The sequence below is a fragment of the Stegostoma tigrinum genome, chromosome 7 (genome assembly GCF_030684315.1).
Source record: "Stegostoma tigrinum isolate sSteTig4 chromosome 7, sSteTig4.hap1, whole genome shotgun sequence".
Taxonomy (NCBI): domain Eukaryota; kingdom Metazoa; phylum Chordata; class Chondrichthyes; order Orectolobiformes; family Stegostomatidae; genus Stegostoma; species Stegostoma tigrinum.
In genome coordinates, this window is record NC_081360.1 from 105,914,688 (window position 1) to 105,933,951 (window position 19,264).

The window sequence follows — 19,264 nt, forward strand, 5'->3', positions numbered from 1 at the left end:
GGGGAGAGGGGTTGGAGGGGGGAGAGTGGGGTTGGAGGGGGGAAGAGGGGTTGGGGGGGGGAAGAGGGGTTGGGGGAGGGGTGTGTAGGGTAGAGGAGCTGGTAAATGGATGAATTTGTTAGTTCAGAGTTACTGACCTCCCACTGGACATCACAACAACAGCCAGAGCCCAGTGCCAAGGCACATTGATCCCCCCCTTCTAGACCGTGCTGCAGTACCCGATTGCCACCAGTGGAGGGTGGGGGGGTGCCCCCTGGTGACTGAAGGCATGTAGTGCACAGAGAAGTTCTCCAATGCTCATCCAATACCACCCAATGGGTTAGGGTCCCAAGCCATTATTTACTGTTTGCAATCACTTTATCAGCCCCCCACCCCACCCTAGGCTGACACAATGGCTGGTGTTATCAGCCCCCCACCCCTCCACAACCCAGAACATACTGATACCCCTCCCACCCCCACATGCTGTTCACTTACTTCAGACATGGGCTCCCTTGGCCTCGAAGGAGTGGGAGTTGGTGGGGGGGGGGGGGTGGGTGCAGTGTAGCTGGGGGTGGGGGGTGGGGGTGGTTTTCTTGCTTTTATCTTCTGCCCTGTGGGCTCCAGATGCCTCCCAGTCCTTCCAGTTTCTTTGAGCTATTTACTTTGTCTGGCAACGCACCCAGTCTAACAATCTTCTTCCACTCCCTGCCCAGCATCCTCACCAGGCCCACCAGCCGTGACTGAGGCAAGAGTACAACGCCTGCCTTTCTTTGCCCCCCGCGTCCCCCCCCCCCCAACCAATGTTGGGGGACGGGTAGTCAGGCCTGGGCCTGTTAGACTGAGTTCCCATTTCGACATTCCCAATTCAGGAATGTTCTTTTGGAACTCTGGCTAGTGGATTCAGTCATCTGGAGGTTGGCGGTGGGGGGGGGGTCATGCGGTGGAGTGGAGGTTGGAGTGGTGGGGGTGGGTTTGGGGGATAGGAGGGGAGGAATGTGGAATCGATTGTGTTGACAGAGAGAAAAAATGTCAAAAGGGCAATAAAGTGTGAAGAAGTGTTTAGCTGACGGGGAGCTGCATTAATCGATATGGGGGCAATGTACAAGTGAAATACACGGGGGGGGCGGGGGGGGAATTGTGGGAAAATCCACGAAACACAACCCGTAAAGAGAGGTCTCCTTCCTTACGGACTTTGTGTGGAATTTAAGATGGCAAATGCTGAATGAATATTATTTTCTGTGTTTGAATTTCTTGTGACACTGTTTGCTGAGCTTTGTACATGGTTTCTCCTGGACACTCAGACCATTACTGTTTTGCTTTGAATGTCTTCACCTCGAGCTCCCTGTTGGGACTGTCCAATCCTCAATCAATTCATTGGATTCGGGAAATGCAAAGACTGAATTGTCCCCCCAACGCTGTGCTCCTTTTTGGGGAAGCGTCTCTCACAAACTGACGGGTAGTTGCCTCTCAGTCCAGGCCAGGATAGAAATCGAGAGGGGGGCTGTTAAGGGAACGAGAGACCGAGCAAAGCCTTGGGGGCTGAGATGAGGAGGAATGTCTTCACTCAGAAGCGAGAGAACCTTTGCAATTCTCCCCCTCCGAGGGTTACAGACGCTGCATTGTTGAAAGCTTGGAAGACTGGCACAGACAAAGCTTCATTCTCTCGGGGAATTGGAGGATGCGGAAGGTGACGGGGGTGAGGGAAGATAGCAGGAGTTGAATTCAATATCAGCCACAATCATATTGAATGGTGGAGCAGCATTGAAGGGCTAAATAGCTTATTCCTGCTCCTGTTGCTTATACTCTGACTTGCTGGTTAGGGTAATTCTTATTGTCCCTGTGGGGGTCTGCTGGGGTGACAGTGGGGTGGCACGGTGGCTCAGTGGTTAACACTGCAGCCTCACAGCACCAGGGACCCAGGTTCGATTCCAGCCTCGGGCGACTGTCTGTGTGGAGTTTGCACATTCTCCCCGTGTCTGCGTGGGTTTACTCCGGGTGCTGCAGTTTCCTCCCACAGTCCAAAGATGTGCAGGTTAGGGTGGATTGGCCATGCTAAATTGCCTGTAGTGTTCATGGGTGTGTAGATTAGGTAGGTTATAGGGAGATGCTCTGAGGGTCGGTGTGGACTTGTTGGGCCGAAGGGGCTGTTTACACACTGTAGGAATTCTATGAGGAGGAGACCATGGTTAGAGTCTCTGATGTAGGTTTTTAGGACATTTGGAACTACAGTCCCTTCATCAACAGAAAGCACCACTGGCTGGGGTAGGGTCAATGTTCCTGTTGACCGTGGAATAAATGCCACAGTTGCTCCCTGGCTGGACAGCTACCCAGGGAGAACTGGTTCACAGGAGCTCTGCCCGCTGTTGGGCCAGTCATCCACAGAAGGCGTGTTCAAATCTCTGCCAGGACCAGGCCATGTGGGGTTACAGCTGCAGTGGTAATGGCTTTGTGGTGAATTAAACTGAAAGCTGAAAACCATGTCACCATTATCCATAAAAAGCCATGTGCATCACTAATGTCGTTCAGGGAAGGAAACGGCTGTCCTCACCTGGTCTGGCCTACACGTGACTCCACACCCGCAGTGATGTGGCTGGGCAGTGATGCCAATTGGTGCTTCAGGAAGCACTGCACTTTCTCCAGGAACCAGCATCCACTTCCTGACAATCAGTTTACAAACAGCTGACCACTGCCACCTCCAGCAGATCCACGGACTCTATGCCAGTGCCCCCTGGGGAGGGGGTACCCAGTGAATGCCCTGAGAGGATGACACCCCAGTGCCCCCCACACTCTGTGGGTCTTCCAAGGTACATGGTGTCCTCTCTGCATAGGCTGTTGACTGAGCTGTGAACGAGCACGGGGCTATCATCTCTAGAAAGGGGCTGACTGTTTTCATTGCTGGTGAATGGTTTATGCAGGGATTTCGAAGACCGGGTAAGGTTTTTGGAGAGGATTTTCAGGAAGTTGGATGATGATTTAGTGATCGGTGTGAGGAGTTGGAGATGTGTGAGTGGCTCAGGGAGAAAGCAGGATTCTTGAGGGGCACAGGATGGGAGGGGTGGAACTCACTTTGACCCAGTGATGCTGGGGTTGTGGCGGGGGGGAAAGAGTGAGACGTTAAAACAGGATCTCAGGCCAATCTGCAGTGTCCCCCCATCAAACAGCGCCTCACTGTATAACCTTGCAGACCGCCTCGCCAAGTTGTCAGAGCCTGTGAAACCCCAAACTTAGCAATGGTGCAACTCGAGGAGAAACCTTCTATAATGTCCAATAAAACAAGACCTTTATCAAATATTCTGGTTAAAGTTTTGTACAAAATATATTTGTAACATTTCTGGTGAACACTGTATGCTATTTATTCAATTTGTAATTTATCTACTACTCAACCTTTGTCTTATGGTAATGACAAAGCATTTATTTAAATAAAGATTCATACACATCAATGAGATGGTGTCCCTGGATTTCATACAGGAACATTTAAACTCAACGCAGGGCAACCTGACTCTCCCAAGAAGGAACACAACCCCAAAGCTTCCACTACACCAGGGAGGTGAGCGCAGATAAGAGGAGGCAGATAGGGACAGGGGATACCAGGGAGAGAGAGGGAGGGATATGGGGGCAATATAGCAAGAGACGGATATACTCGGAGGAGGGATATGAGAGGAGATATGGGGGGGATACAGAGGGAGAGGGAGATAAAGGGATACAGTTGGATACAGCTGGATCAACAATCAGCAGAGATCATTGCAGTCAGTAATAGAGGGCTCTGGAATGAGCGAGGTTACTGAGTTACAGTGAGAGGGAGCTGGGCTAACGCCAGTACAGAGAGAGCCAGTAACACAGGGTGTAATGGACATGATTGGCGGGTCAGTAGATTTTTGATGCGCTGTATTTACTGACAATGTGGTTAATTGTGTGTTGGTTGTGGTTAGTTACGTGAGAGAGCGATGTATTGTCAGACAGGTTGAGTTTGAAGAAAGTCAACACACTGTGGAAGTGTGTGTGTAGGGGCTTGTTAATCAGGATCATGATATCAGGCAATGCTCTGTCAACTGAATGAGTTCAGATTCTGGTGTTACCCACCATACTGCTGGCCAACCACAAGCCTGACAATCCAGCCCTACCTGGAGGTTCTGAAGCTCTCAGTGCTTGAGCAGGCCATTCAGCCCACTGTCCCCAAGAGAGATCCATCCAATTGAATCCATTTCAACCACATTTTCTGCACCGCTGCAATTTTTGTCATTGTCAAAAATCTCCAAGTTCCTGTTAAATCTGCTCCCATGACCCTTTCCTGCAGGATGTTTCAGATCACAGCAAGTCACTGAGGGAAACATCTTCCACATGTCAGAGATAGTAGGAACTGCAGACGCCGGACAATCTGAGATAAGGTATAGAGCTGGATGAACACAGCAGGCCAAGCAGCATTTAAGGAGCAGGAAGGCTGACGTTTCAGGCCTAGACCCTTCTTTAGAAACATTTCTGAAGAAGGGTGTAGGCCCAAAATGTCAGCCTTCCTGCTCTTCTGATGCTGCTGGGCCTGCAGTGTTCATCCAGCTCTACACCTTGTTATCTCATCTTCCTCATGTCCCCTGCTTCAGTCTGTGCTCCTCCAGTCACTGACAGTCCTGTCCCTGCAAGCACTTCCTTCTAATCCACCAGACAGTCCACAATTTCAAATCTTCAGTTCAAGCACTTCCTTAACCTTCTCCACTCAAAGGAGTATAATCTCAGTGTGTCCAGTCTCTCCACAATCACTGACCTCCCTCATCTCTACTCTCAGTCTCTTCCACACTCTCTCCAGACCCTGGCATCCTAAAGTTCAGGGTTCGGAACAGGGCACAATCCTCATGCAGGAGCCTGACCAGGTTCCCATATGACACAATCATAGGAGCAGAAATAGGCCATTCAGCCCATCCAGTCAGCTCTGCCATTCAGTGTGATCATGGCTGATCTGGTGATCCTCACCTCCATTTTCCAGTCTTTTCCCCAGAACCCTCAATTCCCCTCACTGATTAAAAAGCCTTAAACATACTGAATGACCCAGCCTTGGCAGCCGTCTGTGGTAAAGAAATTTCTCCTCAGAAATGAACCTTCTGTAGACTGTCTCCAACGTCAGTTTATCTTTCCTTAGATAATGGACCCTAAACTGTTCACAATGTGCACCATTTTTAAAATCAGAAGTCTTGGCTTGTCCCTCGACCTTCAATGGTTTTGTGTACCAATACCCCCCTATGTCCCTCCACTCCTGCACCCCTTTTCAAACGGTACTATTTATACCAAATTGATTCACTCCCACTGCCCAATGTATTGGTTCAGACCTCATCAGTGTAAACGTCTCCCATTATGTGTTTGCTATCTTTCAGCTGTAATTTATACCCATGGGTTGAGAGCTCCTTCATTGGGTTCAGTTTGCCGGCAAGTATTTAACCAACAACATCACAAATTCAGCTTCAGTGGTTAGCGCTGCTCCCTCACAGTGCCAGGGATCCAGGATAACAAAATGTGAGGCTGGATGAACACAGCAGGCCAAGCAGCATCTCAGGAGCACAAAAGCTGACGTTTCAGGCCTCAGCCCCTTCATCAGAGAGGGATCCAGGCTCGATTCCACCCTCGGGCGACTGTCTGTGTGGAGTTTGCACATTCTCCTCATGTCTGCGTGGGTTTCCTCTGGTTTTCTCTCTCAGTCCAAAAGGCTAGGTGGATTAGCCATTCTAGATTGTCCATAGTGTTCAGAGAAGTGCAGGCTGGGTGCATTAGCTCATACAGGGTTCCAAGTGTAGGGTAGGGAGGATCGGGATGGGCCGAATTGCCTGTTTCCACTCTGATACTATGGATAATACACAACCTTTCTTTTCAATGCACTTGTGTCAGCATTTATTGCCCATTCCTAGTTGCCCCTTGAGAAGGTGGAGGTGAGCTGCCTTCTTGAACCTCTGCAGCCCATGTTCTGTAGATAGACCTCCAATGTTCTTAGGGAGGGAATTCCAAAAAGAAGGTTTCGGAGATCTTGCTGTGCATTAGCTGACTGGTGTGTCCAGAAATGAAAGACAATATGCAAATGCCTTTTTTGGTTGATCTTTCTTTCACAAGTGAGGACAGGATCTGCAGCAGAATCATTACACCAAAGAGGAAGGACAGGTTTCTTCAATAAGTGTGAAGCTGGAAAAGCACAGCAGGTCAGGCTACATCCGAGCAGCAGGGAAGTCAGCGTTTCGGGCTGGAACCCTTCATCAGGCTTCACTTCCCTGCTCTGCAGATTTTGCCTGATCTGCTGTGCTTTTCCAGCTCCACATTTATTGTCCCTAGCTTCCAGCATCTGCAGTCCTTACTGTCTCTGGAGGCAAGGGATTATTGCCCATTCTCTGCAGATTCAGAGTAAACAGCAAGTCACGTGTACCCACAACCTCCTGTACCTGCTGTGCCAACCCCCCGACCCCCGGCTTTGAGGCTGAGGACGTAGGCCGGTTCTTTATGTTGTAGCTCCTGCTGGGATGGTTTAGCACTGGGTCAGGCTCCTCCAACTCCTCCCCTGATACAGGCAGCATGTAACTCGCCCCTTAAACCTGAAGTGTCTCGGAAGAAATTCATTCTCTTCTTCAGGTGGCAAACACATCAAGCTGGTGAAATCTGCTGTGTCCACCTCACATTCCGATGTGTCTTCACTACCTGGCAGAGAGGGAGAATGCACAGCTTGTGGCATGGTGGGAAAGGCAGTCGATGAGCAGGGCACCTTTTGCCCCTGCGCCATTTGAAGGTTTGCAGCTTTCATATGTTCCACGTGCTTGTTCTGTACAATCGCACCTACCCAAACCAATACACCACTGGACCTGCCCTCTCGTCAACCAGGGCTCTCACCCACGCAGGGCCATTCCTACAGCTCCTTCCCCAAACTTTGTGCCCTTACGAGAACTGTGTCTCTCACTCAGAGGTGTTTTGCTTCCCTCATTGGCATTCCTGATGTCATTTCACCCTCACCAAACCCACCCCCAGGTCCAGGAAGACCAGGTTTAACCTGGTGTGGAGGCTTCTCCCCATTAGCAACTGTGCTGGAGCTATCTCTGTAGTTGCATGAGGGCTGGTCCTATAATCAAACAGGAGCTGGGACAGTTTGGTATTGAGTGAAGCTGTAGGCTGTTTCAAGTCTATGGAACCTGCCTTCAAAGTTTGGACTGCTCTTTCTGCCAGACCATTGGATGATGGGTTGTACACAGCTGTCCTTATATGTCAAATACCATTTAACTTTAGGAAATATTCTAATTTCCTATGGGTAAACAATAGCCTGTTGTTTGTGACCAACATTTCTGGGAGCCTGTGTATTGTAATCGATATGCACAAGTTTTCGATCATAATCCCTGTGTTTCATGAATGAATGCTTTATATGTCCATCCACTTTGAGTGGGCATTCACAATGACCAAGAACATTATGCCAGTCCTTTCATGGGCTCAGTCAACATGTAACCAAGCCCAGGGTACATCTGGTCATTCCCATAGATATGGGGGAAAATGCTGGTGATAACTTGTGTCCTTGTTGGCACTCTGGGCAAACTGTCCCACCAACGCACTCATGATAATAAAATGTGAGGCTGGATGAACACAGCAGGCCCAGCAGCATCTCAGGAGCACAAAAGTTGACGTTTCGGGCCTAGACCCTTCATCAGAGAGGGGGATGGGGTGAGGGTTCTGGAATAAATAGGGAGAGAGGGGGAGGTGGACAGAAGATGGAGAGTAAAGAAGATAGGTGGAGAGAGTGTAGGTGGGGAGGTAGGGAGGGGATAGGTCAGTCCAGGGAAGACGGACAGGTCAAGGAGGTGGGATGAGGTTAGTAGGTAGGAGATGGAGGTGCAGCTTGGGGTGGGAGGAAGGAATGGGTGAGAGGAAGAACAGGGCCTGCTGTGTTCATCCAGCCTCACATTTTATTATCTTGGATTCTCCAGCATCTGCAGTTCCCATTATCACCACCAACGCACTCAGTCTGCATCCAGTCCTGGCCACTAGACAAAATGTCTCATCAACATCTTCATTTTGGAAATCCCTGGGTGACCCTGCTGGAGTTAAGCCAGTATCTGGCCGCAACCTTTGCTTGATCCCCATAATAACATGTCACCCTTGACTGTGACCCAATCTTTCCGGGTCCAAATTCCGGTTGTGATAGCCTTTCATTCCCTCATCGTCACCAGCTGTTTCTGTTTTGCCAGGATCGGACCTTCCTGTGTCCAAAGTCTGATATTGTCAGCTGTGGCTGGAAGTGTGTGCAGAAAATGTAAAACCATTCCAAACCCTTCCAATGATAGCACCACTGAGGGTGTATCTTCAGCAGGACATTCCTCAACACTTGTCCTCCTGGACAGTGCTCCAGCTTGTAATTATATGCACTTAATATTCGAGCCCACTGCTGAATTTGGTCAGAAACTAGGGGTGGCACTGCCTTGTCCACTTTAAGTAGACCCAGGAAGGGTGTGTGGTTTGTTATTGTTACAAATTTATGTCTGTCAAGGTTTTAGTGGAATTTCCTAACTCCCAATATCACCACCGAACCCTCCTTCTCTATCTGGGTGTGTTTACACTCTGCATTAACCAAAGTTCCGGATGCACATGCTCTGGGGCGTTCCTCTCCATGGGGCCACCTATGAGCTAATACTACCCCGAAGCCACGGTTGGGGGGAGGGGGGAGGCATCACACGTCAACACCAGATCTCAATTGGGATCATAGTGTACCAACACCTTGGTGCATAATAGTGGTTTCTGAAAGTGATGGCTTGGCTATATGACTATTTCCATGGCTGACACTTTAAGAGTTAATGCCAAAGGTTCCAGAATGGAGGTCAGGTTATGTATGAGCTTCCTGTAATAATTCACAAGCCCAAAGAAAGAACTAAGCTCTGGTGCAGACATGGGAGACTGGGCACTTTGATTGCCACCCTTTATCTTCCAGTGGGTGTAACCTGGTCTTGTTGAATCTGTAGGGCTGTGAACCTGTGGAATTCCCTGCCCAGTGAAGGACAAAGATAGATTTTTGAACACTAAAGGAATTAAGGGTTCATGGTGAGTGGGGGGGGGTGTGGAGCTGAGTCCATAAAATGATTAGTCATGATCTTACTAAATGGCTGAGCAGGCTAGATGGGCCAGATGGCCTACTCCTGTTTCTTATGTAGCCCAAATAGGTCACCTGGGGTACCGGGAACACGGTTTTCCCCTCTAAGGTGTACGTCCACCTGGCAGAAATGGCTCAGGACTATGTCACATTTTCCAAGTGCTCCTTATTGGTCTTCCCTGTTATGAGTATATTATCCAGATAAATGGTGACCTGCGGTAGTCCTTGTGAAATGGTTCTCCATTACCCACTGAAAAATGGCACAGGCTGACGATACCCCAGATGCTAGTCCTGTACATCGGTAAGACCCTTATAGGGCATTAATTGTAGCACACCTCTGGGAATCCTCAGCTAACTGTAACTGCAGGTACACATGGCTCATGTGCAGCTTCATGAAGGACAGTCCCCCTGACAGCTTTATGTCTAAATCCTCCTGGAGTTGGGTGTTTATCCAGCTGTGAAAGGCAGTTTACCATTTGTTTAAAATTCCCACAAAAGCGAATGGAACTATTGGGCTTCACATTTGGAAGTACCGACGATGCGAATTCTGCAAGTTGGGCTGGTTTCAGGACTGCTTCACTTTCCAGGCTCCTGATTTCTGCCTCTACTTTTTGCCCATAATGCAAACGACACTGGCCGGGTCATGCAGAACTGTGGATTTGCTTCCTGGTCAACATGCAAGGTAGCCTTGTCTACAAAGAAGACGAAAGGAGGCTGGAAGGACACAGCAGGCCAGGCAGCGTGTGGAGAAAAGGAGAAATCAACATTTCGGGTACTACCCTCCTTCAGGACTGGTGAGGGTCGGGGGAGCCGCAGGTGAAGAGGGCAGGGAGGCGGAATGGTGGTGATAGACACTAGTAGGTTTGACCTGGAACAAAAACAGAAGTTGCTGGAAAAGCTCAGCAGGTCTGGCAGCGTCTGTGAAGGTAAAAAACAGAGCTAACATTTTGGAGTTGCGAAGAAGGGTCACTGGATCCGAAATGTTAACTCTTTTTTCTCCTTCACAGATGCTGCCAGACCTGCTGAGCTTTTCCAGCAACTTCTGTTTATGTTTCTGATTGACAGTTCTTTCGATTTTTATTTAGCGGGTTTGACCTGGTTGGGTGATGGGAGGGAATAATCTTGGCTCCTTTGATAGTCCCTAGACCTTCCTGAAAAACTTCCAGTTATTTAATTAAGACTGTATTTAGGCAGCTATTTTCCAATCGAAAATTGTTGAGAAAGAGTCACCTACATTGGGTCAACAATTTCGCTCCATCAGGCTTGGGCCTGAGCCTTTCACTATAACCAGTGGTAACTGATCCAGCTGCTTCTCATGAGAGACCAGACCCAAAGCTGTGCCGTTAATCTGTAAAGGTTCCCAGGTGTAGGTTCTCAGTCTGGTCAAGGTCTTACACAAACCTAAGGGTGGAATCCAGAGCGAAGTTTTTGTAACGGCTGGTTCTGTGATCACTGATACAGCCGCAGCAGTATCGAGCTCCATCAGAATCAGGTGACCATTTAACAAAACGTTTATTTTGATTGGGATAATAAAATGTGAGGCTGGATGAACACAGCAGGCCCAGCAGCATCTCAGGAGCACAAAAGCTGGCGTTTCGGGCCTAGACCCTTCATCAGAGAGGGGGATGGGGTGAGGCTTCTGGAATAAATAGGGAGAGAGGGGGAGGCGGACCGAAGATGGAGAGAAAACAAGATAGGTGGAGAGGAGCGTATAGGTGGGGAGGGAGGGAGGGGATAGGTCAGTCCAGGGAAGATGGACAGGTCAAGGAGGTGGGATGAGGTTAGTAGGTAGGAGATGGAGGTGCGGCTTGGGGTGGGAGGAATGGATGGGTGAGATGAAGAACAGGTTAGGGAGGCAGAGACAGGTTGGACTGGTTTTGGGATGCAGTGGGTGGAGGGGAAGAGCTGGGCTGGTTGTGTGGTGCAGTGGAGGGAGGGGACGAACTGGGCTGGTTTTGGGATGCGGTGGGGGAAGGGGAGATTTTGAAGCTTGTGAAGTACACATTGATACCATTGGGCTGCAGGGTTCCCATGCGGAATATGAGTTGCTGTTCCTGCAACCTTCGGGTGGCATCATTGTGGCACTGCAGGAGGCCCATGATGGACATGTCATCTAAAGAATGTGAGGGGGAGTGGAAATGGTTTGCGACAGGAAGGTGCAGTTGTTTATTGCGAACCGAGCGGAGGTGTTCTGCAAAGCGGTCCCCAAGCCTCCGCTTGGTTTCCCCAATGTAGAAGAAGCCACACCAGGTACGGCAGATGCAGTATACCACATTTATTTTGATTGGTTCTGGTTTGGACATTGCTGAGCAATTTAACTGTTCCAAAGCAGATGTAGGTGGACTTTCCAGGGGTGCTCTCTCCTGGATACCGGCCATGAGATCACTGACTTGTGTTAGGTCGAGTGAAACTGTTTTGTTGTCTGGATCCTGCGTACCAGCAGCAACTCCAGTGGTCAACATTCGGCCATCGCTTGGCTTTGTTTTTGGGTTTTGCTGTGGGGCCTGACCTAGAGCCCCTCTGTGCAGGATATGTCCTGAGTGAGGCTTTACAACTGCTTTCACTGAAGCAGTATTCCCCAAGCTCAGTCAGACCTGTGAGGGTGTTCACTTCCATCGGAATACTCCCATGCTCCACCTGCCACATTTTCTGATGACAAAGCCAGTTTGATGTCTGATTGGGCTTTAGCCGGTGGGTGTTTCTGCACAGTTACATCATTAATCCCACATACCAACCGACCTCTCAGTGTATCATGCAGGGCTAAACCAAAACCATAAGAATCTGCCAGTCATCTTAACCTTGTCAAATATCCCAGTACAGAGTCCCCTGGGTTCTCAAGTAAACCAATAACAATGAGAGGAGGCTTGAGGTCATAATATTCCTTAACTAAACCTGTCAACTCTTTAAAGGTTTTAGTATCCGGTGCCTCAGGAAAAGTGAGGCTCCTAATAACCAAAAAAGCTGTGGGTCCACACACCATCAGAGGAATTACTCATTATTTTTCATCTGCCCCAGGGTCATCTGCCCAGGATAAAAAATGCATTTTTTCCACATATTGGGCCCAATCTTTGATGGTAGGGTTGAATGAGTCAAGATTCCCAAATGTCAGCAAGATGCCAGAAGTGCTAACCCCAACTCAAAGACAACTACTGTGTGCAGATTTCTTCAGGAGCATGCTTTACTCTCGTTGCCACTGAGATAACCCCACAGAGGCCAGTATCTCCATCATCAGGCCACCCTTTATCTACACACAGAAGTTCCTTGACACTGAGCCAACTCTCAGTGTGAACAGAGCCTCACGCATACCTGTCCTTACCTGTCAGCCAGGGCTCCCTGACAGGACCAGATTAACAGCCCCAATCAGGGAACTGGCTAACATTATTATAATCACTATACCATGTACAGACTCCAACCCATCCTGCGTATAAACTCCACCCACTACCGCCACCTCCCAACCCCACGGATGGCGGCAGTGACTGAGATGAGCTTGATAAATGCAGCATTAATACATAAGCAGCGATGTGTTGTGTGAAGAGGGGAGCTGCTGATGGGAGCATTTGGAGGTGATCTTGGTATTTTTGTACCAGGTCATCATCCAATCTCCACCTCCTCATCAAGTTCCATCACAGAATAACTCACATTTACTCATTGTATCTGTTCCTGAAACACCTCCCCGTCTCAACACCCACCCATCCATCCCATAGACCCTTTTCCTACGGCTACCCCTCCCGATGTGTCTCTTTCCCCATGCACTGCTTCATCATGGACCCCTCTCTCATGCGTCCCCTTCCCCATGGTCACCGCCCCCATGGAGCCCATCCCCATATGTACCTTTCCCCACTCCCACACCCTCCCATCCCTCAGTTTTTAGGCAGTGGCTTGAGGCTGTGGGTCAGCGTTCTGGTCCGGACTAGCACAGCACCGATGACACTCGGGGTCACCCCGCACTCTTGGGGTCCCAGGAATGGCTTTCCCAGTGTGGGGGTTCACACACCAGCACTCCCCCCGCTGCCCATTCAGTGACGTCTTACACTGCAGAGGAGAAACAACAGGTAAAATGAGTCAGCCTGAGGGAGATACAGCCCCCCAATACCACCCACACTCACACAGCACCCCCACCCCATCATTACGAATACCCCTACCACCTCCTACACTCTCACAGCACTCCCAACTCGTCATCCCCAATACCCTTACCACACCCACACTCACGCAGCACCCCCACCCCATCATTACGAATACCCCTACCACCTCGTACACTCTCACAGCACCCCCAACTCGTCATCCCCAATACTCCTACCACCCCCCACACTCACACAGCACCCCCAACCCGGCATCCCCAATACCCCTACCAGCCCATCACCCCCAATACCCCTACCATACTCCACACTCACACAGCACCCTCACCCCGTCATTACCAATACCCCTCCCACCTCCTACACTCTCACAGCACCCCCACCTCCAGTACCTCTACCACCCCCCCACACTCACACAGCACCCACACTCCATCACCCCCAATACCCCTAACATCCCCCAACACTCACATAGCACCCACACTCCATCACCCCCAATACCCCTACCAACCCCCACACTCACACAGCACCCACACTCCATCACCCTCAATACCCCTAACATCCCCCACACTCACATAGCACCCACACTCCATCACCCCCAATACCCCTACCAACCCCCACACTCACACAGCACCCACACTCCATCACCCCCAATACCCCTACCACCCCCCCACACTCACACAGCACCCCCACCCCATCACCCCCAATACCCCTACCAACCCCCACACTCACACAGCACACCCCATGCCCCCACTCCCAATACGCCTACCACCCCCCACAATCACACAGCTACCCCACATTCCTACCCCCAATACCCCTACCATCCCCCATTCAGTTTCTCCCTACAGCTCAAACCCTCCGACTCCAGCAACATGCTTGTAAATCCTTTCTGCGCCCTCTCACGTTTAACCAGATCCTCCCTAAACGCACAGGGTCATACAGCATGGAGTCAGAAATTTTGGCCCGTCATGTCTATGCTGACCCACAAACATCAAACTACATTGATCCCATTTATCTGCATTTGGTCTATCACCATCAATTTGGCCTGGTGGTATTATCGCTGGAGTGTTAATTCAGAAACCTAGATAACGTTCTGGGGACCTGCGTTTGAATCCTGCTGCAGCAGATGGTGGAATTTGAATTCAGTTTTTAAAAAATCAGAAAAACCCATCTGGTTCACTCGTGTCCTTCAGAGAAGGAAACTGCCATCTTTACCTGGTCTGGCCTACATGTGACTCCAGACCCACAGCAATGTGGTTGACTCTTAACTACTCTCTGGGCAATCAGGGATGGGGCAATGAATGCTGCCTTGTCAGTGACACCCTCACCCTGTGAATGAATTGCCTTGGTATTTTATGGGCTCGTCCAGATGATTCTTAAATGTTGTGAGAGAAATTGCCTCCACCACCCTCCCAGGCAGCGCTTCTACCCTCTGGCTGAAGAAATTTCTCCCCAAACTCCTCTAAACCACTTACTCCACACATTAAACCCATGCTGTCACGTCTAAGACACATAGGACATAGGAGAGTACAGCGCAGTACAGGCCCTTCAGCTCACAATGATGTGCCAACCTGTCATTCTACTCTAAGTTCAAACTGCACTGAATACTCTACATTTCACTATCCTCTATGTGCCTATCCAAGAGTCGCTTAAAAATATCTGACTCCACTACCACTGCCAACAGCACATTCCACACACAACTCACCACTCTCTGGTGAAGCACCGGCCTCTGACATCTCCCCGATACTTTCCTCCAATCACCTTAAAATTATGCCCCCCTTGTAATAGTCATTTCCGCCCTGGGAAATGTCTCTGGCTATCCACTCTATCTATGCCTCTCACCATCTTGCAAACCTCTATCAAGTCACCTCTCATCCTTCTTCACTCCAGTGAGAAAAGCCCTAGCTCGCTCAACCTTTCCTCAGAAAACCTGTCCTCCAGTCCATGCAGCATCCTGATAAAATCTCTCGTGGGGAAAAGATTCTCACCAACTACCCTCTCTGTGCCTCTCAGAATTGTGTATATCTCAATCTGAAGCTCCCCACCCTTCCACCTCAGTCTCCTCTGCTCCAGGGAAAACAAACCCAGTCTATCACATCCTGGAGCAAACCAGGTACTGGAGCCACACTGCCCTGCTCAGTACTGGATCATCCCCAATGGACTGAAGTCCACATTAAGGCCATCCCCAATTTGTCCACAACCACAATGACTGCTACACACAGAACATTCAGGTCCCTCAAAAACGTTTCTCTCTGCAACTCCTCAAACACACGCTCGACCTACCAGCCTCATCCCCACCTCCTTGACCCGTTCGTCTTCCCTTGACTGACAACTCCCATCCTAACTCCCCCTCTACACTTACCTTTACTGGCTCCATCCCTACCTCCTTGACCTGTCGGTCTCCTCTCCACCTACTTGCTCCTTTATCCATCTTCCATCCACCTCCCCATCTCTCTATTTATTTCAGAAACCCCTCCCCCTGCCCCATTTCTGATGAAGGGTCCAGGCCTGAAACGTCAGCCTTCCTGCTCCTCTGATGCTGCTTGACCTGCTGTGTTCATCCAGCTCTACACCTTGTTATCTCAGATACTCCAGCATCTGCAGATCCTACTATCTCTCCCAGTTTATCCTGTCTCTCCCCATAAATGAGACTCTCCACCCCACACAACATCCTGGTGAATCTCCTCTGCACCCCCTCCAGTACAATCACACTATTCCAATAGTGTGACAACCAGAACTGCTCACATTATTACATCTGTGGCCTAACCAATATTTTATAAAGTTGTACCAAGACTCCCTTGATCCAATATTCCACGCCCTGGCTAATGAAGGAGAGCATCTCATATGTCTTCCTCACCACCCTGTCTGCTTGTGCTGACCCCTTCAGGGATCTATGGACTTGTGCGCCAAGGCCTCTTTGTTCCTCAGTACATCCTACCATTCTCTGTGTAAATCCTTCCCTGATTATTCCTCCCAAAAAGCATCACCTCGCACTTATTGGGATTAAATTCCATGTGCCATTGCTCTGCCCAATTTACCAGCCAATGAATATCAGACTGTAGCTTGAGACCGTTCTCCTCGCTATCGACACCAACCACTAATTTTCATGTCAACTGCAAACTTCCTAATTAAACCTTTACATCCAAGTTGTTAGTATACAGAACAAACAGAAAGGGTCCCATCCCTGCGGTACATTACTGGGCACAGGTCTCCAATCTCAAAAATCATCCTTCCACCATCACCCTTTGCCTCCTGGTTGTAAGCCAGTTTGCCACTTTGCCTTGGATCCCATGGGCTCCTACCTTTCGGAGCAGCCTTCCATGTGGACCGTTGTGAAAGGCCTGGCTGAGGCCCATGTAAACCACATCAACTGCAGCACCCTCACCGATATATTTAATCACCTTTTCAAAAAGCTGAATTAAATTAGTCAGACAGGATCTCCCTCTAACAAATCCGTGCTGACCATCCCTGATCAATCCCTGCCCTTTCCAAGTGTTGATTAATCCTGTTCCTTGGAAGTTTTATCGGTAATTCCCCTACCACTGATGTTAGACTAACTGCTCTGTAATTCCCTGACCTATCTCTGCTGTCCTTCATGAACAAAGTGATCACATTAACCACCCTCCAGTCATCCGGTCCTTCATCTGTGGTCAGGCTCAGTGAGTATTAAATATCTCTGCCAGGGCTCCAGTAATCTCCTCCCTTACCTCCCATAGCAGCTCGGGATACATTTCTTTTTAATTCATTTACATGTTAAGGGCATCGCTATCGCCTGATCCTGTTTAATGATATTGAAATCACCGTTCCTCAATTTGGACACTTCTGCACAATACTTACCCCTTTCCACAGTGACTTTGAAATTAGAGTTATGGTCACTATTTCCAAAATGAATTTGACTGGCTTCATTCCTGAGGATTAAGTGTAGCATCTACACACTGGCATAAAAAAACTCTCCTGGGTGCACTTTAAAAATTTCAGTCTGTTGAATCCTTTCACACTGAGGCAATCCCAGTTAGTTAGCAAAGTTGAAATCCCCTACGACTATAATCCTGATCCTCACACCACTCTCTCACTTGTCATCAAATCAGCTCCATCTCTCTCTCTCACTTTTGGCAGGCCTGTAGCATAATCCCAGTAAACTGATAACCCCTTCTTTATTTCTAAACTCTACCCTGATGAAAGGCTCTTTCAAGATATCCTCTCTTATTACTGTAGAGATGGTTTTCTTTATTAATAATGCAATGCCCCCGCCAACCCACTATCGCAGCTGAATCTTAATACCCTGCAGTGTGGGCTACCAGTCCTGTCTTTCCTTTACCCATGTCTCAGTGATTGCAACAATATCACATTCCCATGTGCTGATCAGCACTCTGAGTTCATCAGTCAACTCCTTGCATTAAATTAGATATAATATAGCACTCAGAGGGACTTAGGGGCGCAGGTACATAATTCTTTGAAGTTTGAGTCACATTTGGACAGGGGGGCTAAAAAGGTGTTTGGATCACTTGCCTTCTTTACTCAGCCCTTTGAGTTAGAAAGTCATGTTGAGGTTGTCCAGGACAATGGTGAGGCCTGTTTTGGAATATTGTGTCCGGTTCTGGTCGCCTAGTCACAGGAAGGAGATTATTAAGCTGGAAGCAGTTCAGAAGAGATTTACCGGGATGTTGCCGGGCATGGAGGGTTCGAGTTATAAGGAAAGGCTGGATAGGCTGGGATGTTTTCCACTGGAGCGTAGGAGGTCGAGAGGCAACCTGCTAGAAGTTTCTAAAATCATGAGAGGTATAGATAGAGTTAATGGTGGTTGTTTATATCCCTAGGACGGGGGATTTCAAGACTAGGGGAGCACATTTTTCAGCTGAGAGGAGATTTAAAAATACACGAAGGGTAATTTTGTTACACAGAGGGTAGTTTGTGTGTGGAATGAACGTCCTGAGGGAGTGGTGGATGTGGGCACAATTACAATGTTTAAAAGACATTTAGAAAAGTACATGAACAGGAAAGGTTTGGAGGGAGATGGGCCAGGAGCAGGCAGGTGGGACTCGTTTAGTTTGGGATTATGGTCGGGAGGGACTGGTTGGACCGAAGGGTCTGTTTCCATGCTCTATGACTCAACGACACTCATCCTGCCCATGTCTTCTTCACCTGTCGCAGCGCTCCTCCTATATCTGAGTGCACCATGCTCCAAATTTAGATCCACGCTGTGCCCCACACTCCTGCCAGCAAGGATACTGAACTAAAGCTCCCTCTACACTGACCCCATCAAACACTCCCAGGATAGGGACAGCACGGGGTTAGATACAGAGTAAAGCTCTCTCTACACTTTCTCCATCAAACACTCCCAGGATAGGGACAGCACAGGGTTAGATACAGAGTAAAGCTCTCTCTACACTGTCTCCATCAAACACTCCCAGGACGCGGACAGCACGGGGTTAGATACAGAGTCAAGCTCTCTCTACACTCTCCCCCATCAAACACTCCGAGGACAGGGACAGCACGGGGTTAGATACAGCTAGTTTTACCTGTTTGAGGTTATAAAGACCGCGCCAGTCACAGTTCGGAATGTGCAGTGAGTAGAGATGCTCCAAAGGACCTCGTTTATCAAGAAGCCTCAGCGATGAAATCCTCTCCAAGACCTGGTCGAGCTCTATTTGGCAAGTTGTCTGTGTACAGGGGTTAAAGGTCAAGGGTTACTGCAACATCACAGCATGGAGGGGGAATCCCTCGACATTGTCCCCATCAAACACGCTCTGGATTTCCCTCCCTAAGAGCATTGTGGGTCAATCCACATCACATAGACTACAGCGGTTGAAGAAGGCAGCTCACCCCCACCTACTCAAGGGGCAACTAGGGATGGGCAATAAATGCTGGGCCCAGCCAGTGATACCCATAGATCGTGAGTGAATAGAAAATGACCAGAACGACATTGAAATGACTGATCTGTTTTACAAAATCCAAAACCTTCCATCTCTCACTGGCCAGGTTCCAGCAGGGTGTTTGTATCCAGTTCAGAACCTCACACTTTCAGGAGGATGTTAGGGCCTTGGGGAGAATGTGCGGGAGATTTTACTTGAATGGGACCGAGGGTGAAGGTGTTCAGACAATAAGGAGACTCTAGAGATGCTGGGAT

At 49.2% G+C, this 19,264-nt stretch overlaps 1 protein-coding gene across 1 annotated transcript in view; it reads right to left on the bottom strand.

Annotated features, from left to right (window-relative positions):
- Window positions 1-12,223: 12,223 nt before the first annotated feature.
- igfbp2a (insulin-like growth factor binding protein 2a) overlaps window positions 12,224-19,264 on the bottom strand; it is a 57,340-nt gene continuing 50,299 nt past the window's right edge. Inside the window, exons 3-4 of the mRNA XM_048534624.2 lie at window positions 18,657-18,797; window positions 12,224-13,099 (exon numbers count right to left, since the gene is read on the bottom strand). Of these exons, the coding sequence (XP_048390581.1) occupies window positions 12,935-13,099; window positions 18,657-18,797 (306 nt within the window). The 3' untranslated portion in view covers window positions 12,224-12,934. The remainder of the gene's footprint in view (window positions 13,100-18,656; window positions 18,798-19,264) is intronic.